Below are 23,458 nucleotides of genomic sequence, written 5' to 3'. Positions count from 1 at the left end.
CATGAAAATCACAGTTTTTGCTAACAATGAACAGTAATAGTAGCAGCGGCACCTCATCAAGCCATCAGGACAAAGAAATTATAAAAGTGGAAAACTTGTGAACTATATGCGAAAAGACACGAAACGTTATGGCACAAAACGTTCGACCCTTTTCAGATTGTCTGAGAGACAAAGCGCTTACTTACAGTATATATACATTTAATTCAAAAAATTGACAATGAAAAGTTCTACGACATTCATGGCGACCTATATCACCAATAAATTTAAATGTCAAGTGTCTCACAGCGGAAGATACGAAGTATCACCGGTCCTACAGCTCTTATATCGGATTTAAACGAATTTGGAGATCAGTTATTTTTTGGTCTCGTGATTTTTTTCTAGTTTAACAATTTGGTATCAGAAAAAAAAACGTATTAATATTTGCTCAATAAATGCTATATACGCAAATACGACACAAGATGGGATAAATTTTTACGTGAAAATTACTAAGAGGAAATGTCAATTTCCACCTACTCTTCCTTTGCTCAGGATGGCAGCATGGACGATGACAAAGGACCGATCCCACAATATCTTAAGATCATGTCTGTCCCATGCAGTACCTTTTGTTTCAGATCCCATTACAGATTATAAGAAATAATGAAACTCCAGAAACTGGTTGCCAGTTCCCAGGCTATATATTTAGTTACTTATTCAAAACGTAAACCAAATTTCCTGTTAAATGGTTACTTATTAAGTTACTTATTCGCAGTTGAACCTGATATGCTTTTAGTATATATACGTTTCCTGCTTCAACTGACGTTACCATTGATTAGGCTATACGTACTACCTAAGCATAATAAGATTTAAATCACTTATAAATATAGAAGTCAAGCAAACTCAACAAAGCTTAAAGTCAACACGTTTAAAATTCAAAATGGTGTAAAGAAAAATTCACATGAAGTGTGGAAAGGTTTGAAAGTATTGCGTCCTATATGCATGCGGATTGCACAACCTTTAGCCTCATCTCTTACGTCAACAAGGCTCATTTGTTGAGGACTTCATCCGTGACCTGTTTGGCACGATCGAAGTTAACATTTTAACTAACTTGTTCCGTTATTTTTACAAGTTTATGGTATGCAATCTTGATGAAGTTTGTTATATAATACATGTTGATCGTGGTTCGCCCTGTGGCGTTGGCCCTATGACAATGTTGTTTCTGTGTAACGTACAGTAAAAAAAACGGGTAATACATTTTTAGTTTGCTTTTTGTAATGGTAAATAGCGTATTAGTGAGTTGATTCATTTCAACTTTGAAATGTAAAATAACTTTTTTTTATATATTCTAAAACTAATTTGACTTTGGAGCGATGTTTTCATAAAAAAAATCTTTTTTATTCTATACTCAGCTCAGCGGAAAATGAAGTACTTTCAACATACAAACTAGGTGGAAACATGTTAAGTTCTCACAGGCAGACTGTTAATTTCTAACATTCAACACCGTTGTTATTCTTTTGTCGTGGGAAACGTTCTCAAGGTCAAGTGTCCGTTAAACGTTTTTTGGAGACTTAATCATGTTAAGCACTTGCGACGTAGGCCTACTGTTTTTTAACACACTTAAATATAGGCTTTTCGATACAGAAGCGCAAAAGAACTTATCAGTTGATCCGATAAAGAAAAGCACTGTTAACATTGGTGCATAATTGTCGCATATTTTCCTGATCTTTTTTTATCAACCGGTTGTAAAAGATAAGCGAAACGGTCACCACACTCAATGGTGTTAAACAAACCTTATGTACAGTTATCGTATGTCAAAAGGTAATTTTATCATGACTTGTGTTATCAATAATAGAAGTCGACAATCTGCAAGCTTCTCTTTCTTGACAACAAAAAAAATCGAAATTTTTTGCAAAAACTTTGTTTAAATGTTCTCTCAAACCAGTTTTCAGTAAGTCTTTTGTTACGTTCAAATTTTACTCTCTAAATATCCTCGGATATCTCGTAAATAGGGTTCGTGCGAACCATAAACTATTTTGTAGGTGTGTTTACGTTTTTAATGAATAAAAAACAGCAACTTTGCAGTGACACCGCACATGTGCTTGACGTATCATGCATCAATTTTAACTTACGACGAACACAGTATTTAAGATAAGAAACTGATCCCGGTAGCAAATATTGGAATAAATATTACTTTTTTTATATTTTGGTCAAAAAAGCAATTGTTTCGGTAAAATCAAACTTAAAACTTGGGTTTGTGAGACCTCTTAAAAATAGTGATGTTGATGCCGGACGTTCGCGCTCAGGTTCGGCACATCCGTATCATATAACTATATTCATACTTGAGAGCTTTTTGTCAACTATTTTGGTCTGTTTTAAGACAAAACATGTAGATTTATGTCGCTGACAAAATTCTACTTGTCGTATGCTCATTAGTTAACGTTGTTTCAATTAAACACTACAACATAATTGTTAAAGATGGATGATGGCAGAACAGTTTTCACCTCTGAGCCTATCTTAGTAGTACTCGCGATTTCGCGAACTAGTTTGTTCAGGTGGAAATTATGCTTGATATTGTTGTTACTGCTCAAAATAATTACTGAAACACCACGTCCATTTACAAAATATGACTTAGGTAGCCCATTCTTACTCAATCCCGTTTTGCAAACTATAGATGGTGTTTGTTATAGTACAGGGGTGGGAAAACTAATTCAATGAAAAAGTCCCTTGCCGAAAACTACTAACACCAGCAAGCCGCAATATCAGTAATGTCAATACAAATACCATAAACAATGCATGGATAATGAGATAATGGATAGCGGGCCGCAGTTTGCCTACCTTTGTTACTTAACGACGTTTTGAAACACAAAAAAAAAACTTTTTTCTGTAGAAGAGCTATCGAATGCTAATTGCTAATGCTATGATACTGGCAGCAATTAGAAACAATTCAATGCAATGAGCACGTGGAAAAAAATTGTTGTACTCATTGGTAAATAATCTACTACAACACTTTTGAAGTTGTGTATGCAAATTAAACCTGCGTATAAACTCTATACCTTTATAATATTTCAAATTCGTAGGTGACATATACAAGTCTTCAAAATCTGGTTTAAGAATATCTTAAATCTTTCTCATATTACCGCTGTGCAAAACGTGGTACTGTATCAAAAAGGTTAATTACGAGAGGTCGTTAGAATGTCACTCTGAAAAAAGAGAAAGTTTCAAAAACATCATTTTTCAAGCGACGTTAATTTGCTTCACTCATCTTTCAGTTAACTATATAGATGGCTAAACAAATACCAGACATTTAAAGCTAGAAACACAAAAATCGAGGGAAACCGACTCGATCTAGGAAATTTAAAGTAAGTTGGATAGTTAGTTCTCATAGCCGTTTGAGAAAGCAGAATACACCAGATATTTGTTTGCTACAGTATAATAACACGCGATGCCTGCAAAGCATTAAAGTTACACGATGGGATTTTCACAGTACACAGCGATGATTTTTAATGTGTATTTACGAATGAAACAAAAAAGCACAATATGCGCGACAGAAAAGAGATTATAAAAGCTATAATTTAGCGAAAATGATCAACCAAAATGATAAAATAATTATGCTGTATAAGGCTTGCTATAGAAAAAAACACTTTTTACTCCTCTTTCTTACATTACACAGATGTGCAAGAATTTTGAAGTAAATTAGACAGATAAAATAGTTAAATTGCCGTCAACTCAATGTAGCGAACAAGATCATCACAGTAACCAAATACAACGATCAACCAGGTCAGTCGCATTCCTCCAAATATTGCTACATTGATTCTGTATCACCTATACTGTACAGTATGCAATGTAAGCACAATAAAATTACTAAATTACCTTACTTGCTTTAAAAAATGTGGAAATATTTGATCATCTGCATCTGAAAGATGCATCTGCAAAACACAAATTTATTCTTGACACTGTTGCCTGCATAGCAGCAACGTATCCGTCCATGGAGCATTATACTCACAAAAAGCAAATTAAAAGTACAAAATCGGTTAAATATTCAGGAGTTTACATTCATTGTAAGTTAAGCAATTGATCAGCCTACAGTTGCGACGATTTAATTGAGTTTGAAATTCATGATAGGGATCGTTGTCATAACTAAAATTGAAGCTGCTGGTGATTTTGTTGATGACGCCGATAATATAGTTGCAGATGAGATCTTAAGTTAAAGTTGCGGGGAAGCAAGAGATTGTCTATTGCGTGAACTATTCCATTGCTCGCCAGGATATCACTTTCCACCACTTTCGCTCGAAGTTTCTTGCGCTTTCTCCCCAAAAAAATCGTTTTGCGTTTAGGACAGCTGGTCATTTGACTCCCAAGAAGAGTTGTGTGACGATAAGAACGTTGAAGAAGGGCATGACCACAGTGATAGCCTGCGATTATTTAACGGAAGGTTAGGTTAAGTCAAGGTTCACTATTTTTTAAATAAAATTCAAATTTCAAGCATTTTAGTGCAGAAAGGAATTGTTTGATACTGATTGCATGCAAATTTTTTTGGTATTTTGAAACAACACTTGTTGCGGTTTGCACAATTGTGTACATTTTTTATTTATGTGGATTTTTTGCTTAGATATTCGATAATGTTATCACAGTTTTATCAATATTTTACCAGATTAGTGCAGCCCGAAACTCGTAATTATAGTCACTTTACAAAATATTTCAACCGCATTGACTGTTGTAGGTCAATGCTCGTTTACTCATACCTGATATAAGATGAAACCTAAGGACTCTTCTCAGCAACTTTTTGTTGCTTAATAACAGTTGTGTCACCGGGACGGGAAATCGAGAAAATGCCGCCTCACTTGGTGCAAAAAACGTTAAGTCGTCATCTCTGTCCAAAATCTTTGTTTAAAAACATTTTTTGTATGTTTACGTAAAAGCCCAGTTGCCCAGTTTTTTTGAAAGCGATTTATGAATTCTTTTTCGCTTATTCACAAGTAAGATCGAAGATCAACAAACGCCACTCAAGGTGATTTAGAACTATGACTCAGTCGTCTGAAGTTTTCAAAAGCACCTCTTAAGCTTATCCACTAATCGCTGAAAGCCAATATCATTTGGTTGTTATACGGGCATTCCTGTATTGACAGCCAAAGATAAATTATAATTTTAGGCCACTTACACCATTATTAAAGGGTTAACTACAACGGGTGCTGGCATACCTGCTCAATGCCTGTGCGTCTAATCGCGGCTAAAAGAGTGGAGAAATTGCTTTTTTTCGAGTACATCAAGGCAGATAAAATGGTACCACTTGCTGGTTGAAGAACCTAACAAAGTGATGTAAGTTACGTCATTATTAAGCATCCAAAGTACGACAATAAATAGTTTCTATAAGTTGTTTTATCTCAATAAATTGATGAGTATAGTTCAGTTAAGGTTTTATATTGGTGAGTTGTTTAAAAACACAATTAATTAGTTTGGTCTCTCATATCACCAGAAAACCAGATGAGTTGAAGTAAAAATGTATGCTGTATTACGAGAACAACTTGTGTATGTACGAGAATAACTTGTTTGCTTACCTTATCAACAATTAAAATTGCCCCATTGCAAGGTACCATCTCTGGTTGGCCAACGACCATCGCACACTGAAGAGCTGACACTGGTTTCCTCAAATACCGCCTACGCCTTGACCGTACTCTTTTCATGTAATTGCTTACATGAATGTCCATTGGTGGACTTAAGGTTTCAAGCTTGTCACGTGTTTTAAGGTCACGGATTGAAATCTGTTGCGGAATCACGTGAAACTTGAGCAAGCTTCTTAAACCTTCTGCATCCAACAATAAATTCATCAGTTCGGATTTCGACAATTCCTGTAAATTGTAGTACTGTGAACACACTTGCTTGATGGTGCAATACTTTGTAAACGAGTAGAAGTACGATATATGGTTATTCCAAAATTAAAATTAGTAACTTATTGTTTTCTTTTTAACGTAAGTTAATGATGATGTTATTTAACTGACTCAAAAAGGGTTCTTGGATTATGTGAAACCACACCTCACGTAGGCTAATGATTTTAAGAACTGGACGTGAGGCAGGTGTGTGTTGGGATGAATTAAAAGGAAATATTTAACAAGATCTGTAGAGTAGGTGACTAATTGAAAGTCTAAAATCACAAAGCATCAGTCAGTTACGATTTTGCATAGGTCAGGAATCAATTCAAAACTGAGAATATACGATCTGTAACTTATATTTTTAATATCACTATTTATCGATTTTTTTGTGATAAAATATACACGTATTTGCTAAAGATGCCTATATAGTAAGTTCAAACACGTACATTATGAACAAAACGACTTTAATCGACGTTTTTACCTTAAATGCTCGATTAGTTGGAACAATGAGGGTAAAATTACCACCAGTGGCTAAAGCGTCCTGAATTCCAGCAGCTTGAAACATCTCCAATGTTGAGGAAAACGATTTTTCGGAAGAAAGGACGTCCAACACCGATGATACTATACAGTATACAGTATATCACGTAACGTTTACAGTATAATAGTGAGAGTTTTAACTACACACTATATACTTGTATAGTTTTTGTCAAATTTCATTTACATGCATAGATTTCAATTACTCACCTGAAGTAGGTTTCAAAACTCTATTAATGACATGTATAACTCCATTAGTTCTCATAATGTCGTGAACTTTAATTTCCGAGTCACCGATAAACTGTTTCCCGTTGCGTTCTATAACAGTTATGTTATCTCCAAACAAAGTCCTCAAGTTTTGTCCTCCTGCACAAAAAATATATATTATAAATCACCTTTTTCTACCTGTTGTTAAAATCTTCAACAGACGGCATAAAAAATGCTGTAACAAACAGATTTAAACATTAAAGCTTAAAGCAAAAAGTGCTGTCATTTTCCATTTTTTTTAATTTGGAAGGTAAACGTACTTTCCACACCAGCAGTGCACAGCACACGTTCTGAAATATGATTGCGGGCGAATGCATCCAAACATTTCCCAGGTTCGGTGTTAACGGGAATATCTCTAAATGCTTCATTAGTAGGGGCAAATAAGGTGTACGATCCATTTGACGAATGTAGTTTTTCAAGAAGTCCAGAATTGCTTAAAACTGTAAAAATACACAGTAAATATTATTATTTTATGCAATTATAAGCTGTCAGTTGCTGCATAAAAGAGCAGCAACACAATTCCTGTACTGTTGTTATTAAATGTTGAAGAGTATATTACTTTGTTGACGTACATAAATTAAACTGTTCTACTATTTCTTAATTGTACCAGTGAGCAAGGTAGAGAATTCATCAAATCTTTCTGTAATATAATCAGCAATGGATCCCGTGATTTCATCAATAATATTGTCTATGAAATGCACAACTGAATTGTCGTTGATTATGTCTGTGACAGTTACCCTCCGACAATTAACGGTTATGGTGTCTAGTAGATCGCCTGGATATACATTAACACGAATTGGATTTCCAGACACGGCCTATTAAAACACAAAAATAAATTCACTTACAATTCATTTACAATCTCTGCCTAAACTGTTTCGACCGTTTTAATGAACTAATTTGTTCAACTTCACAGTCGTTCACATTATACTGTATTATGGCTATCAAACAGGGACAATAGGTTAAGTGATAATTAACTCTAAAAAACTTTAACAATTGGAAAAAAGATTTCTTTTACCGAAAAAATTTCATTATCGTGCATTTGAGAAACCAGTAACTTTCTACCGGGAATCACGTGATTTTCCAGAAAGGATTGCACTTGAAGTGTTTCCTCCAAGCTGCTGGTTTCATTTTGAATCATAAATGCTGAAATATTTTTGGTGTACAGTATAGCCATTAAATTATTTGGCTTTATCAGAAACACACAGGTAGGTAGGTGTTACGAAAGAGTTTGAAAAATGTTTGCTACTTATCTTACCTGCTAGCACTACATCATCACTAGGCATAAAAATAGTGAGTATTTCATCGTCAGCGGCAGCTCGTGCCCCAATGGAGTCAGCATGGCTCATTTGGCTTAGCCAGTTTGAATTTTCGGAATGGGATACAATACCATGCCCAATAGAAGATCCTAAACGTCATGCGAAATAAGATGGAGGTTTCAACCAATCTATCGCCCATCGTCAGTGAATTGAAAGTATTATAAATGCTTGATATAATGTATAGACTGAGCAATATGATATTATAAAAATATAAACCATTTAAACTAACTATTACGTTTCGCAAAGAGAAAGGTTTTTATATACGATTTATTTCTAAACATTTACTTAATTCATACTTGTGACACAGGAATTTCTTTCTTTGTTGATCTTGTATTGTGGACAGCATTTGTAAATAGTAGTTTTCTTTGGGGAATGTTTACCAAACCCATACCTATAACGTTAACTTTCATTCATAATAGCGATACGTTTACACGCAAGAAAGGTTGAAATTAGGCTACAATTTAAAACTTTATTTAAGTTAAATTAGAATTTGGGCTAAACAATTTTCGTAACATTTTAACAAACATAAAAAGGTACATCAGCCATTGTTAACTTTAACTTACTTCTCAGTGCAAACGTATCTATTACGTTTTTCCCGGCAACTTTCTTTTGTTTTAACCCGCTTCAGTACAGCTTCAGTGAGACCAAACAATCCAGGGCTAACTTTGACGCATACGTGTTCACTATATTAAAGTAAAACATGTTTTGGCCCATATCATTACTGTAATGCTAAAGTTAAAGATGATACATTTTTCTTAAGTGAAACATCGAACGTGGATTCGGATAAAATTATAAATACATTACTGTATTTAGATTTTAGACATTGTTTGATATTTCATTATCGGTTTTATCAAACGTGCTAATTGTTACCAACAACTTAATACTATCAATTTTTTCAAGCACGTTTTAAACATTTTAGGCTTTATCAGTCTTCTCCGTACATTCGCGCATGGTCTTAACAACGGGTAGTGATTTTTCATCCCCACCACAACATCGGCGGAAAATGCTTTGATTGATTGCTTACGTCAAGCAAGCTAAGCTGAAAGTTGGGTAAAATCAACAAATATGTCAGGATAGTTTAAAGATAATCAGTTAACTAATTGCCATATTGTTAACTCTCGTTAAACAATTGAAACGGCAACTTAATGATCTTTTCTTTTACAGACTGTATCAGATCGGTTTTAAGATTTGCTGTCAAACGCTGCACCGTAACAGACTGGCTTTTAAGAAGAGCTTTACGGTCAATATACTCTTATAAGTTATAGTCAACTAAGGTTTTTAACACAACTTTTATAAAAACTTAGCTAAAGAAAAGAGACAGGTAATAATTTGCTTAGTGTTCTTATTATAATATGGGAAAAGTGCCAATGATGAGTAATAAATGCGGATTTCACTTGTTTTCTACTTCTGTTCTCACTTGCAAACAGGTAGAGGCGCAATGAAAAAAGCGCTTCACGCCAGCAAGAAGGGTTTTGAGTTTTTCGCGTAGGTGGTTGTAATTGTTCGATTTCAGGATTTTCCGCGGTTAAAAATTGCAAAAAAGACACGGCATCGCCAAATCCAGTATTTTAAACAACTTTAATGACAGAAAAATGATTAAAAGCAATGTTTAACACATTTATAAAAGGGTTTTCCATTCGATTGATATTTGCAAAGCATATAGCCATATAAACTCTACCACGTAACTTTACAGAGATTGCAATGCTGTATACGCCCAATTCAATATTGTACTAAAAATCGTTATCAGCGACACGGTTATATGTTGATATTCGGTGGAATGTTGATGGAACTGAGTCATATTCTTATCACTCTAACTATTGATAAGAAATTGATTAATCCATTAAGCTATTGGATTAACTTGGGTAACGCCCACAACTGCTGACAGGTTAATTTTCATAAGCAGTTTGGCACACATCCTTGATCGCTGTTGTTTGCTCAGGAGTTTGCACACATAGGTTCATATTCCCACTATACAAACTTACGTCATGCTAAAAAATAATTTGCACTATCGAAAACTGCATAATTGTATGCATCCCAATTTCACTTGGCTGTAACTATCCAATTTTTACCTAATAACCCGAGTTAAAGAAAGCATTTGCATTGACGTCTATGTGCAAAGAAACGTGTTCAAAAATGTAGCAAAATGTTAAGATATCAATGAAAACTTTAGCAGTTATATACTGCTGTAGCTTTAGCAATCTATACCACTGGGAATAAAAACAAAAAATTAGGGTCCATCCAAAGTTCAAATATACAAACACAGTTGAAATGGAAAATTCACTCAACAAAACGATTAACACTTGGCAAACAATTTAACTTCCGACAGTCTGTCGGTAAGTCGGCATTTGGAATGTGAGGGTAGACGCGATAATCGTTAAAATAGTTTGTAGAAGTCCATTCACCAATTAGGCGGAAGCAATAACAAACCAGTCAAAGTCCTACCACCTGAGGATTATTTTAAGTGTTAAGACCTGTTGAAGTATTTTCAGGCTTCTTTGCAAATCAAGATATAAGAAAAGACAAAGTTTGCGCGAAAACAAGTAGCGACGTGTCGAAGACACAATAAGGTTCACCAAACAAGGCATAAACATGTCGGCTGCTTCAAATATGGACATGTTGGTCTTAGCCTACATTGACGCCCAGCGTTTTCATTTATGTAGAATGAATGGACGCTATTATACTGACTGTCATTTGCACAAAAATGGTTTATTTGAGTTATTACAAAAAACTTCAAAGTATCATAATGCCGTAGTCAACCAACAATCCCTCAGTTGGTTTCAACGATTAATTATTACAGTACATCAACAAATCATCCAATCTGCTGACAAACACAAATGCTGTTAACAAGATGATGATGGATTCGTTTCAAAGTAGCATGATGGATATTTGAGCTTAATTGGACAGGTTTCTTACAGTGTTGTGACAACATGTTAGAAGTTAGAGCAACAATTCATAAGCTTCCACTTACGAACAAAGCGTGTTTTTTAAACAAAAACTATCCTACTCCTTTTAAGTCTGCCTTACTTCTATTGCAATGGAAAGCAAAGGCGAGTGGCAAAACCTATTTCAGCAAGAATTGCAAGGTGACAACCATTTTATACGTAACTTTGATAAAGATTTGAAATGAGAATAATGATACCATGGTGACCATGCATCTTTAAAACACGATATTTTTTCAGAATTATTCAAACTTTTAATGTTATGTAAAACAATTAACGTTGGTTATAATCTTAAGCCTAATTGAAAACATTCTATAACTAATATGAAAACATAATTTTTTTATTTTTTAAAGTGATAAATTTCATTTAACCACACTGAATTGTGTTTTACTTTTGATGTGAAAAAATAACGAAAAACAAGCATTGCATTTCTAACGCTAGTGGAAAAGCAGACTGTTAACAAGCAATTAGGGAGTGTGTATAGGCAAGTTGACACGACTTCAGCTTTTTGATAAGACTTATCGGCGGAGCCACATTTCAAGAAACGGAAAATTTCGGGGAAAATCAACTGAAACAAGTGATCTATTTCATGAAACTGCATTTTGAAATTGGAAAATGAGTGGGCGCCAAATCTCGTTTGTAACCAATACACTGCAATTGAATTTTACACAAAGGAAACTTTACTGGACAGCCTTACCCACAAAATAGCCGGCATTGAAATATTTATCAACCACCGCTTCATGTTTGTTAACAAATAGACAAGTGTAAATGAAACTTCAGGCATCTCGATATTTTGCCAGTTGCTACACAGAACGCAGCAGGAATGAGTGGCATGACCTTCTCCTCAAATTGTGTTTGCTGCTTTATATACTGTATAAGTGTATAACAAATATCATCTTTATTCGAAAAATTGATTTTTAATTCCCACGCTCAAAAACAACATATTTAAATCAACGCAAAAAGGCAAAAAATTAGCTTATTCTTTAGTATGTATATGGTTTTCTGAACTTGCTTACTTGTATGATGTTTAATACGGAAAATGGTAAAAACTCTTTATTTAAGAATTTTGAAGAGTTGGATGTTTTGTGATAACTTACAAACAAGCTGTCTAGCGGTCTGTCAAGCTGATAACCTCATATCTGAAAGCCGGATGTATTTGATATGTGATCCTCCCCCAAGAGACTTCCATTAAGAAGGACATTTTTTGTACATCCATACCGCAACCAAGCACAAACGAGCATGTAATATATGTGTAGCAGCATAAATGTTTAATTTTTTTTATATTCTTTCAATCCTGCCATGTCAATCAGTAGGCTACCCTCACTTTACGAACTGGAAAAGTGTTGTTAGAAGTAAAGATAGTGACAAGAGATGACAAAAGTAATTTTGTCTGCTCTAAGAATGATTTACATGGAAGTGTTGGGTGATAACTAACAAGTCTGAGACCGCGTATATATTTGCAAAAATACTGAAGCCGGACATCCATAGTTTGTCGCAGTGGGCGTGGTTGGTAAACATTCACCATTGATCAATAAACGGCGAGTAGCCTATACTTATACATACTGTGCATATACACTGCGGAGTAGGCAATCAAGAATCACTTTTCAGAATTCTATTATTACGTCTCCTTAAAATTGTAAATCTAAAATGTCAACGACGCTGTTACCCTCTAAAAGAAACCACCAAAAAATAACGGCAAGGGGAAACCCCTAAAATGTTATAGAGTACGCTTTATTATTTTTTCAGACCAAAGGCGCCAGAGTTAACAAAGAAAGTTTCTCAATTTATTACCCAGTCAAACAAGAAAGAGATTTGAAAGAGTGTTTGTTTATGCAATAAAACTTTTGTAACAGTTTTACGCAGCAACCTTCAGCTATAAAATGAAAAATGTAGAATCGTTTCAAAGTTTTATGCACTGTAGTACCCATAACAAAACTTGAAAAATTAATTGCGGTCATGGTTATCGTAATGTATGTTGGTTTACTTTCAAAAACAGACTTCACAACCCTCCAATAAACGAGCAGCACGGAAAGAAGTAAAGCGGCATAATAAAATTAACTTTTTGTTCAAAGCTTGTTCTTCAATATACTTCTTGTTTAAGGTCATTTGCTTACCCAATTTAACAATGATAAACGACGAGAGCATTTCACATAACCAAGGGCAGTCGAAGGAATTTTAAGCCGCAGTTACACTCAAATTATCATTATCCCGATTTTAGTGAATAACTTCCTGCAATTTGAAACACAGATTTCTGCTTGTATTTGACAACTCACAACACCCCTATAATTAAATTGCAATACCGGGTAAATAACCATCTTTGCGGCATTTACTCGTTGTGACGGAAAATTGCACGGAAACCAGTATAGGTCACGTAAGACAAGACGTATGGCTGCTGTCACTGAGTCATATGTCAAGTCTTCTTTTCAAAATAGTTTCGCCCAATCTTCAGATTTGCTGCCTGATTTTCACAGGAAACCTGAAGTTACTCGCCTGCGGACAATAATTGCCGGTGCAATGAGGTAATTTTCGCTAAAAGAACAAAAGATATTAAGAAATGTTTGTTTTGACATCCTGATGAACAGATCAACTTTTAATCGAGATATGCTCATGTGTGCAAAAATCCGCTCCAATAAAAAGCCAACACTTCAATAGCATCATTAGAGTGTTCACTTATTCTGAGTCTTCACGTTTACATGCTTATACCAGTGCAGGCACAGTAACACCAAATTTTTTCAACAAAATTTATTTTATATAAAGCCCGCTGTGTTGCTTGGTGTAATGCAAATCAAGGATTGGTCGTATTGAAAGTGAAGTAACCCCCAGCTAACGTATTGGGTTAGTTTTACCTCGTCAATACTTCTAAAAGTATATTTGCTCACAGTAAATGTATTGAAGTTTATGAAGTAGTTACAGCTAGGCGCAAAAATATTTGTCCGGACCATATGGAGCAAATCAATGCCTTGGGTAGCGGTTCTTCTGTTACCATTTTTACAATCAGAAAAGGATAAACTCGGTTACAGCCTTTTGATGTAAAACTTATGACAAACTTTGCAAATGTTGCAAGCAGAGGCTTACACAAAGTTTTCTGTTAAAAAATTTCCAACAAACTTTGTAAACCAAGTTGCGAGTGAAACTTAAATCCAAGGTTTCTAATCGACCCGGCTAACAACTTTAAAACAATTCGACACTAGCCGATGTTTTTTCTTAACACGGGAATTTCATTACGGTAATGCCATCAAAAACTTAATAAGGGAGAGAAGTACTGTACTCTTTATCGCAATTTGAGGTCTTGATTGGCTGACTACTTTCCGCTCACAAAAGAATACAACAAGTTAAAAGGGTCATTGTTAACAGTTTTGGCCACATTGGAGAGAGTTTTCTATTTTCTCTCGTTAAGCATTTAAAACGTTACAAATGGCGCAAGCTACGGATAAAAAGTAAATAAACCTTCATGGTTTTGAAGTTCCGTTCCCACCAGTTCTCTCAGCCAAAAACTACTACATTGCGTCACCAAAATTGCATCAATCATATCTAAATAACCTTTGGTTATTCACTGTTAAAGATCAAATGTCGCTAACGTTACATGAAAGACGGAAACTGATTTAAATTTAATCATTTTGTAGACTTCACTTAAACGTCTGTCTTGTCTCTCGTACGATAAAAGCAGAACGACCAGAAAGACGCAAAAAAAGAAACAAACTGAGTTTATTGCTTTTCCGTGTATAAGCTGTTGTATATCGTATTTTTTTCCCTGGTAAAGAATGAACGATTCCCTTATCTCCGATCAGATGAGTGAAAGAAGTGAGCTCGCGTTGCGCTTACAACCGCATCTTTTGACTGCGCAATTCATGGTTGATGCACGGTTTTTTCAGAAGCGCAGCCGCCTGCGTGAAATCAATGCTTGAACAACGAAAGAATAATATTTACATTGCCGGCTATCGAAACACACGTTCTTTCATCAAACTCTTTGCATGAAAAAGCTTAATGAAAGCTGAGAAGACCAAGTCATTTATGCTATGGACATTTCGCTCAATCTGAAGCGTCAAATGTCTACTGCTAATACGGTACTCATTGAGGATTGTCGTAGAACATGTTGTCTGTCTATAACGATGGTGTCTAACGATGGTATGTGAATGTGTACACAACATCGGCCTTCCGCAACAGTATACTGTAACATCATGTGCAGCGCTGTTTATCGGCTTGGGTCAACAATCGCAATCGTCTTTTGCAAACTTTCATTTCGAGAACCGGTTGCCATATCCTTTAGTGAGGGTATAACCAACACACTGTATAAATTCTACTTTTTTTCTTAGTGTATGTATAAATTTATGTCAATTATAGCATTGGGTAATAACTTCCTACGAAAAGTTGCTGTGGAAAGATTAGCGTACAACATTTTAGATTACGTGTGCTTTTGAAAACTAACAGTAGCTTTATGCACTTCAACACAATAAGTAGCTTTACTTGTTCTAAAAAGGTTGGTCGATAAAGGTAACCGCAAGGATAAAAGAAAGTTTAGCAAGGTTAAGCATATGGGCCACATTCCTGGTTTGCTGGCCCGTGAAGTTAAATACGAACATGAAAGCGTCCTGAAGCCGCTACGTAGCATTATATTAATTACAACATCGTAAGTAAAATCCACGCATTCCGTTTGCAAACGTGTCAAATTGAATGACATCATTTATAAATATTATGCAACAGTGTCTATTGAAAGATATTTAGCAAATTAATCTTTTTTATTACAGTGGACCGGCACAATGAAAAAGTAGTGTATAGACTACCAAAAATAGCGCATATCTGTTTCATAAGAGTGTCTAAAATGCATTCCTTTTAAATGCCCTATTCCTACCATTACTTAGTTTTAGAGTTTATTTTATGGTTATCATCTCAGTAATTCTTATATAGAAACGAAGGAATGTTTGTACCAGGACACCATAAATGTGAAAAACGCTCACCCTTTCCACCACTGTGTCACATGAGCAGTGGCGTCCCTTCGTGGTGATGACGTCCTGTCAGCAAAATCAGCAATCACTGGAAGTAAAGTTGTGGTCTTGACAGGTACCGACCTAGCTTCTTCTTGCAGCTTGTCTTCTACGATATCAGGCTCTGAACTTGCGTTAAAGATAGATATCTTGAAGCCTCCTCCAAGTTCGGAAATCAATGCCTGCGCTTCACTAACGGAGGTTGTCCTTATCCTCAAAACTTCTGGTGAAGAAGGATTAGTTGGGGGATAGCGATGCGATATTAACGCATGATCTAGATGTCGTGGCCTTTTTAAGTTTAGGCCTGACAACCTACTTGAACCTTTCGGTTTCGCATCATTTTCGCTCGCCAAAACTATTCTGGTACCAGGTGGAGGAATAAGATCACTCAAGTACTTTTCACTGTCAATTGTAGTCCGATCTGGTGGCGGACGAAACAACTTGAAATTAGATGATCTCGATTTGCCAGGCCTTTGACCGGCTTCTGAATCAATTACACTATCCTCGGAAGATGCAATCTGAACAATGGTTGGTCGGTCTGAATACCTTGCTGAAATGACAGAGTTTGTAGGCGAATCAAATGGAATAATATTTCTTGCAGGTAATCGTGTATTATAGTTATAGGTTGGCGTGAATCGATCAGATACGTGTAAATTCCTTGTAACACTGCTCGTTGACTTTGGACCAAGAGGATTGTATCTGATAGAGTTGTCAACAATGGAAGTTTTGGTCGTTCTCGGCACGTGTTTTGTAGGCGAAATTGTGCGACGATCCGGCATCACTTTGTTTGCTAACTTTCCATTCTGCTCAGTTAATATTTTGTGAATTCTTGTTGGTTTTGAAATATATTTGGTTACTTTAGTAATCGCCCTGCCGCCGAAAGGAACAATGCGATATGTGTCGGGATACCGATCGACCATGGGAACAGAAGCATCGTCCCGCGGGAAATACGTCTTTCGCGTGCGGGCAGAGGGTTCAACATAAGTTGGGCGGCTGTAGCGTCGTTTAGATGACTTATAATTGAAATGCTGGCTGGAATCAGCTTGCTTCGCCTGCAGTTGAGCTACCAACAGAACTAAACACCATAATACGGACGTTCTAGCATATCGCCAACTCAAACAGTGCGGTTTGCTAAGCGACATGTTCATTTTGCCTGTCTACTAAATTCAGTTCCACGCGTCCACGATTGTGCTAGATAACTAGACTCTCGCTACGACGCTTCGTTTTATTTCGATTTCGGAGCGTTGCGCATAAAATAAGAAAAAAGGCGAAGTTTGAGCCGCTGTTCAACGTCTATAGACACTGAACTTCCTTATTCCGACGTAACTTACATGCGTGGTATTTTTACCAGAGCAGACAGCTTATTAAAAAAGAAAATTATGCACAATTAAAAAATATTTAGAACGTGAACACTGTTAGATATCGGAAACATACCCAATTCTCTTTAACGTTTTGCGTTCGTGCTGATTAATTAATTATTGATTGATTGATTACTGATTATACTTAATTGTGTCTTGGTATGCGTGCAATTTGTTCCACGTTGTACATTTGTGTTGTTTTTTTTATCAGTCTGCATTATTTATGTACAAGTACTGTTGGAACAGCTGATGTTAAACGCCAACTGATGGGAAGAATGTGCAACCTTCTTCACTTACTCGTCACCTGGAGCATATTTCTTCCGAGCACCGCAATTTGTATGTTTCCAAAAAAAATCGGAAAAAATATGGATGGACGAGGAAATTGTTCATTTGGAAATATTTTTTTCAAGGGTTCTTTGTTTACTTATTTAACATAATCTGCTTCCTAATTTAAATTTAGCTTCAATAAAACGCAAAATAACTAAAATCACTTCTTTGCAGTTAATGCAAACGAGATATTGATCTCTAGGATGAAGTTTCGTATAACAAGGTTTATTTTTCCATCCGCGTGCAAAAATTTGATGTTTCATAATTTCATTCTCTTCTGTTTTTTGTCATCGACGTGGTGGGAAGACGATAAAGCAATGCTACCACTAGTCGATCACATAATATTGCTTCCGATACCATGCCCTACCGTATCATGCCAAGGCTATAGGATCATAGATTATACATAACACAAGATAGCAGTCAGAGGCCACTTCACGCTATCAGGCAAACAAATTTTGCGTGTCCAAGCTGCGCCTCTAACGACGCGTGGACACGCATGCAGTCGGCTTGAATGGGAGATATGTTTGTAAAATTAACTGAATTCTGTAGAAATGCTGATAATGAGAAGGTGTTGGACAAAATTCAAAACAGCAAGTTAATATTTAAGGAATTTTTTTCTAAATTAACATTCCTGCTTCTCGGTCTTTGTTTAACTGGTTTCACGCAGAGATTTCCAATGAGTGAATTTTTCGTTCGTTTAGCTTCACCTTTCATTTAAAGTTCCCACTGAGCACTGTATAAAGTGAGAACGTTGATAAACTGACATTATTTTTAGCATATATAAAACTGGGCTTACTGAAATGTTTTGCAGCAATTCCGCTATTTTTGCGATTGGTAAAGTAAAAGGTTTAGTTTAGTCCAATTGTAAGATTTGGATTTCTAAGAATAACAAAACTTAATCTTCGTGTGTAATAGTCGGGTTTGTGTTCGATTGGCCACATCCATACTATTGGATTCATTACAAACTGGGCAAAGTGAATTAACATAGCGTCCCATTAATTCTGGGAAAATGAAAAATGAATCCATCAAGGGGTCACAGAACAGAAAAGTTTGAGAAACCCTGATTTAACTGAACAACTTCAGTATCAAATAGTCCATACGTGTCAAACTCCCGGCCCGCGGGTAACATCTGGCCCGATTTACAATAAAACTTGGCCCGCAATGTTATTTCATACATTGAACTATTTCCGGCCCACGATATCATTGTACAGTATAACTTACTTTTTTGAAGCAAGAAACAAGATTATAACAAATCGCACAATACACTAGGACAGCAGTTGCCCCACCATACGACAGAATAAATAGATTTATTCTATCGCTTGTAACCTGGGCTGCAACAGAAGAATAATTAAAAATAGCCCAGTCAAAACTGTTCTTATTCAGCAGGTTCAGTTTAATTTTGGCAAGTCTAATAGTACGGCACCTTTCAACATGGCCAAACTTTCTAATGTAATTTCTAATTTTAACTTTCAAATACATGGTTTCATTTACGTTTTTTGATGCAGGCTACCTGTAGTACGGTCGTGTTTGACAGAATCTTATTACTGCATATCTGTGTATGAGCTTACAGTTATATAGCATACCGTAAGCCGCGTACATTCATTTTTTACATATTCATTTTATCGGTCTACTTTGTGCTGATATTTGAGAGCGGCTTCTTTAAACATCCAACAATGCAGCTCAGACTTAATAAAATACTTTTTAATTCATGTTGTTCCAACTGATTGCGCGGCCCAATTTCCGCGAAATACACTGGTTTTCCCAAAACCTTGTTTTCAATAATAAGCCTACTTCTTGGTAGGTAAGCTTTTATTCTATTTCTTGGTAGGGTATATTATCGAGTGCGACGTATTTTTACTTTTTTCGTCAATATTTGTTGGACTTGTATTCGAAGAAGAATAACACACTGAGTTTTAAACATCAAAAACTGGGTGTTGTTTCGCTGCCTGTTCTAATTCATGCACTCGTATTGGGAAACGGTCAATCAAGTCACGTCAAGTTACGAAACGTTCAATCAGTTATCATCCTTACGGCCCGCGACGTTAAATAAGTTTTGAGATTTGGCCCCTGGTGCGATTGAGTTTGACACCCCTGAAATAGTCCATCCGTAACTACTTTATATTGCATTTACTGCTTTGTGCTTGGTCAAATGCCCGAGCGAAACTTTTAAATTTGACTTGAGTTAAAGAATAATGTTGAATTCTAAGATGAATGCTTTGAATGCACAGCCTTCTCTTTGTAAATTTCTTGTATGTTCGAACCATCTTTGTCAGTCCGTGTAACAATTAATTTGCATGAAACCGGTGCACTGTTCATGGTATAGAAAAGGTTGGGGACCGTTAATAGTCTAGTTAATAATGAGTAGCGCAGATCAAAATGAAGTCCGATACCGGATGGAAGTCACATACTGGTATATAACATTAGAGTCGCTCTATCTAATCTAATAAAGCACAACTTAATATTAAAGTGTAAGTTGTCGGTATGTATTTGGTATAAATAAATGTTTAAGAATAACTTTTTGGTGATTATTTTCCTTAAATTTAGTCTAAAATGTTTGAAAAAATTGCAAGACGTTTAACAAAAAAATTTAGAAAATCTTGATAGCCAATTGTACGAACTTCAAAACGATTTAACCTTTCGAACAATTCATTGACATATGATCTTTTATCTTTTTACTTGAAGAAAATACTTTGGCGCCACCCATGTCATGTTTTTTGATGTAAAATCTACCAAAATCGCGCTAAGAAAGGAAACCAACCATCCGTCTTTTTTACGCTATCCAGCTAGGCTCTGTAGGCCTAGTTAAGACAAAATCATTCATCTTAACTGGTGGACAATAAGACAGTATGTGTTACTGAATAGGCTAGTACTCTTATAGTTTATACCCGGCCGTAGAATTGAGGAACGACATGCTATTCACTCTTTGAACTGTATTTACAACGACATCAGCCAATATGCTAGTTATGGGTTAACAGTTTAATTTGAGAATTCCACTGTTGAAGTGACTATTTCACCGTATATTGGTCACGCAAACTGTTTTTAAATATAGGCGGTTAGGTTAAGAGAATAGATATGGAAAAAGTTGATTTTAGTTAGGCCTATTTAAAGTTTTGTTGGAGTTTTTAATTGAGATTTAAGTTATAAGGTAGATTTAAGTCTAGCCTAGTATGTATAAGTACACAAGTACAACCACAGCATACCTTTGTATACTAGGCCTCAGCTACTCATATTGTGACGTCATCTGGTTTTGCCCATGTATACTAGACCTAATTTAGGCAAGGTTTTGTATACTAGGCTATATTATAACATTTAATTTAAGTTAGCAATTAAGAAGCTGTAGAAAATACTTTAAAACGCACATACAAAGTTCGGCGTGCACTTTGATGAACATCGTGTGTGCAGGTGCCACACTTTCCACTAACGTGCATAACAAAGGCCGACCATTAAAGAAGTTTTTTGATGCTTTTATTTGAGTTGTAATCAATTATCGAATTTACTGTAATGATGTAAGTTTTAAATTATGTAAGGAATTTGAAATCCATAATTTGTAGATCTGTTATACGTAAATCATTCTATGACATTTAAAATGACGTCCATAAACAGTTAAAAATCAGGAAACAAGCAGGCAGAAAGTATACTTTTGCTTTATAGAAGTCTGTGTTGTATAGGCTAACTGTTAATTTGTTTGTCTATATATATCATCACTTCAAAGGATGGTTATGTTGCCATGACTTAAAAGAACACAAAAAATCCTAAAAATTCAATGTTATTGAAATGGAGTCAAGTTGAAAATTGTTATTGCTTGAAGTACATCGCAATGATAACACTGGTATACAGGTTTTTTGTGGACTTGAAGTTTGGAATGGATTTGGGGGTTTTTGGACGCACTGATTCCAAAAATCGCATCAGATTTGTCATCTGATCAGGACTACATAATATATGCTTGGCATTGTTTTGTAGCGGCCTGGGTGGCATTTTTAATACCATCACATCAGTCTTGGACAAGTGTTTTCCAGTTATTGATTGAAGTTTGTTTTTTTGATAACACTTAAATTGTCGTTTGATATTTGGAAACTTGCTCTGAATACCTTCGTGTGAAAACCCCTTTAGTACGTTACCAGGTTGTTTCAAAACGCGCCAGTTTTAACTGAATGTAATTCCCATTGCCAACGTATTATTTTTATCGTTCACACGTCCTGGAATGTTCGTGGTTTTTGTCGGATATTTTACGCTCACATCGCTCCACGTTTTATAAGCTCGAACTTCTACGCGAGAAAACGTCAGACGGAGAGATACAGAGAGTTGTACGATCGTACTATGTTAGTCATGGTGATTGCATTTCAATAGACCTGTTTTTAAGCAGTGATTTTACGAGGTTTTTTGATTATGCGTAATATCCGGAACGTGTACAGTACCTACAATAAAAAAAACCTTTTCTGGTAAACTGTATCTGTTGTAACATAAAAGCTTTCGGCTGACAAGAGGTTAGAGAATTCTAACCGCACGCAACAATAGAGTCAGACAATTAATTCAGCAGGTAAATTAAGTCAAAATAACATAAGTTGAGACAGATAAGCTCTGCATCTGCTGTGCCAACCTCCGCAGTTTAGTAAGTTTTTGAAATAACTCTTTTTGAAATTTTTAAAAATTACCTCCCACTGCTTCTGCCTTGTAAGCACTTATATAATCACTTGCCATGCTTTTAAATGCTAAACTGCCTTATCAACTGTTTTTGAATTACATAGGGAGTTAGTCATAGTACTGGTAAGCTGAAACTACAGTGAAATTGTCTGTCAGCTTAATCTGTGTACAATATCATAATAGATCTTAATGATTAATGCCGGTTATCAGTGGTTATCAGTTTATACAACTTCATAATGTAGTGAACAGCTTAGACTTTAGCGTGAAACCTACAGAACTGACATTGTTTATGCGAATAAAAAGCAAGAACTTCAAACTTGTATCACTTGCTATTTTATCAAGGCTTCAGAAATGAAGCATTTTATAGTATTTAGGTAGTCCATAGGCCTAAGGTTAAATTTAGTGCAATAAGCAACAAAAACTTAAAATTTTGTTATTTCAGATATAATCTATTCAGTTAAATCCTTACTTTTATCAGAGCTTTAACACTACTAAAATGAACCAGAGACAACGAATGAGCAAGAATAACCCTAATATTTTCTGCTATATTTGTGGTAAATTTATGCTGTCAAGGCGACGTGCTAATGTTATATAGTTTGTTATAAAGCCTACTTGGTGTACTTTGGACTGAAGCTTGGAGATTAGGATAAGCCTTGGGAACCTTCAGTAGTTTGTTTCACCTCACATCTCTGTGTATTGTTTCTCACCTATGTTTTGTAAGTTGTAATTGGAAGTAAATGATTTCACGTTTTGTGTTTGTTCCTTCTCTTTTTTTTGTTATCTTTAAAACTCATTACTTTTCATGTGCAGGTGGTTGTTACAAGAAGTCACCGTAGTTTAAATGACATATTAGCAACTCTATCAATGTGCAAAATACGCAGCCCTCATATGCAACAATATGCATAACAGTGACAATTACATAATTCTAAAACATAAAATAGCTCAAAAACTAGATCACGTAGGGAAACGTTGACGGCATTTTTCAAATCAACACCCTAAAATTACCCCTAATGCGCTCTTAAACTCCAATCCCCATGAAGTTGATTTAAAATTGTGGAGCTGTGTAATTTATAACTATCCATTTTTTGTGATTTAATAAGCTTATAGTTTATTGCTTTGCTTTTGTGTTGAGAACTCAAGTTACAACATTGTAACTTGGCCTTGAGCAGGTTAACCACTGATTTTATCCTTGTTTGTCGAACAGGGAGCATTTTCCTCCGCCACTAGGTTACCCAAAAGTCGACTAAGGCA

General features: G+C 35.6%; 1 protein-coding gene across 1 annotated transcript; it reads right to left on the bottom strand.

The window, feature by feature from the left end:
- Positions 1 to 3,470: 3,470 nt before the first annotated feature.
- LOC143468884 (periostin-like) lies at positions 3,471 to 17,093 on the bottom strand. Its single transcript, XM_076966348.1, has 13 exons — positions 15,855 to 17,093; positions 8,524 to 8,643; positions 8,257 to 8,351; positions 7,900 to 8,049; positions 7,660 to 7,787; positions 7,252 to 7,459; positions 6,905 to 7,084; positions 6,588 to 6,743; positions 6,325 to 6,464; positions 5,532 to 5,822; positions 5,175 to 5,279; positions 4,719 to 4,857; positions 3,471 to 4,388 (listed from the first exon to the last, which is right to left on the bottom strand). Exons 1-13 carry the CDS (start codon positions 17,027 to 17,029, stop codon positions 4,114 to 4,116), a joined length of 3,162 nt encoding a protein of 1,053 aa, XP_076822463.1. The 5' UTR covers positions 17,030 to 17,093; the 3' UTR covers positions 3,471 to 4,113.
- Between the last annotated feature and the right edge of the window lie 6,365 nt (positions 17,094 to 23,458).

The sequence above is a fragment of the Clavelina lepadiformis genome, chromosome 8 (genome assembly GCF_947623445.1).
Source record: "Clavelina lepadiformis chromosome 8, kaClaLepa1.1, whole genome shotgun sequence".
Taxonomy (NCBI): Eukaryota; Metazoa; Chordata; class Ascidiacea; order Aplousobranchia; family Clavelinidae; genus Clavelina; species Clavelina lepadiformis.
Note: the sequence above shows the minus strand (reverse complement) of the source record. Positions and strands in the feature narration are given on the sequence as shown.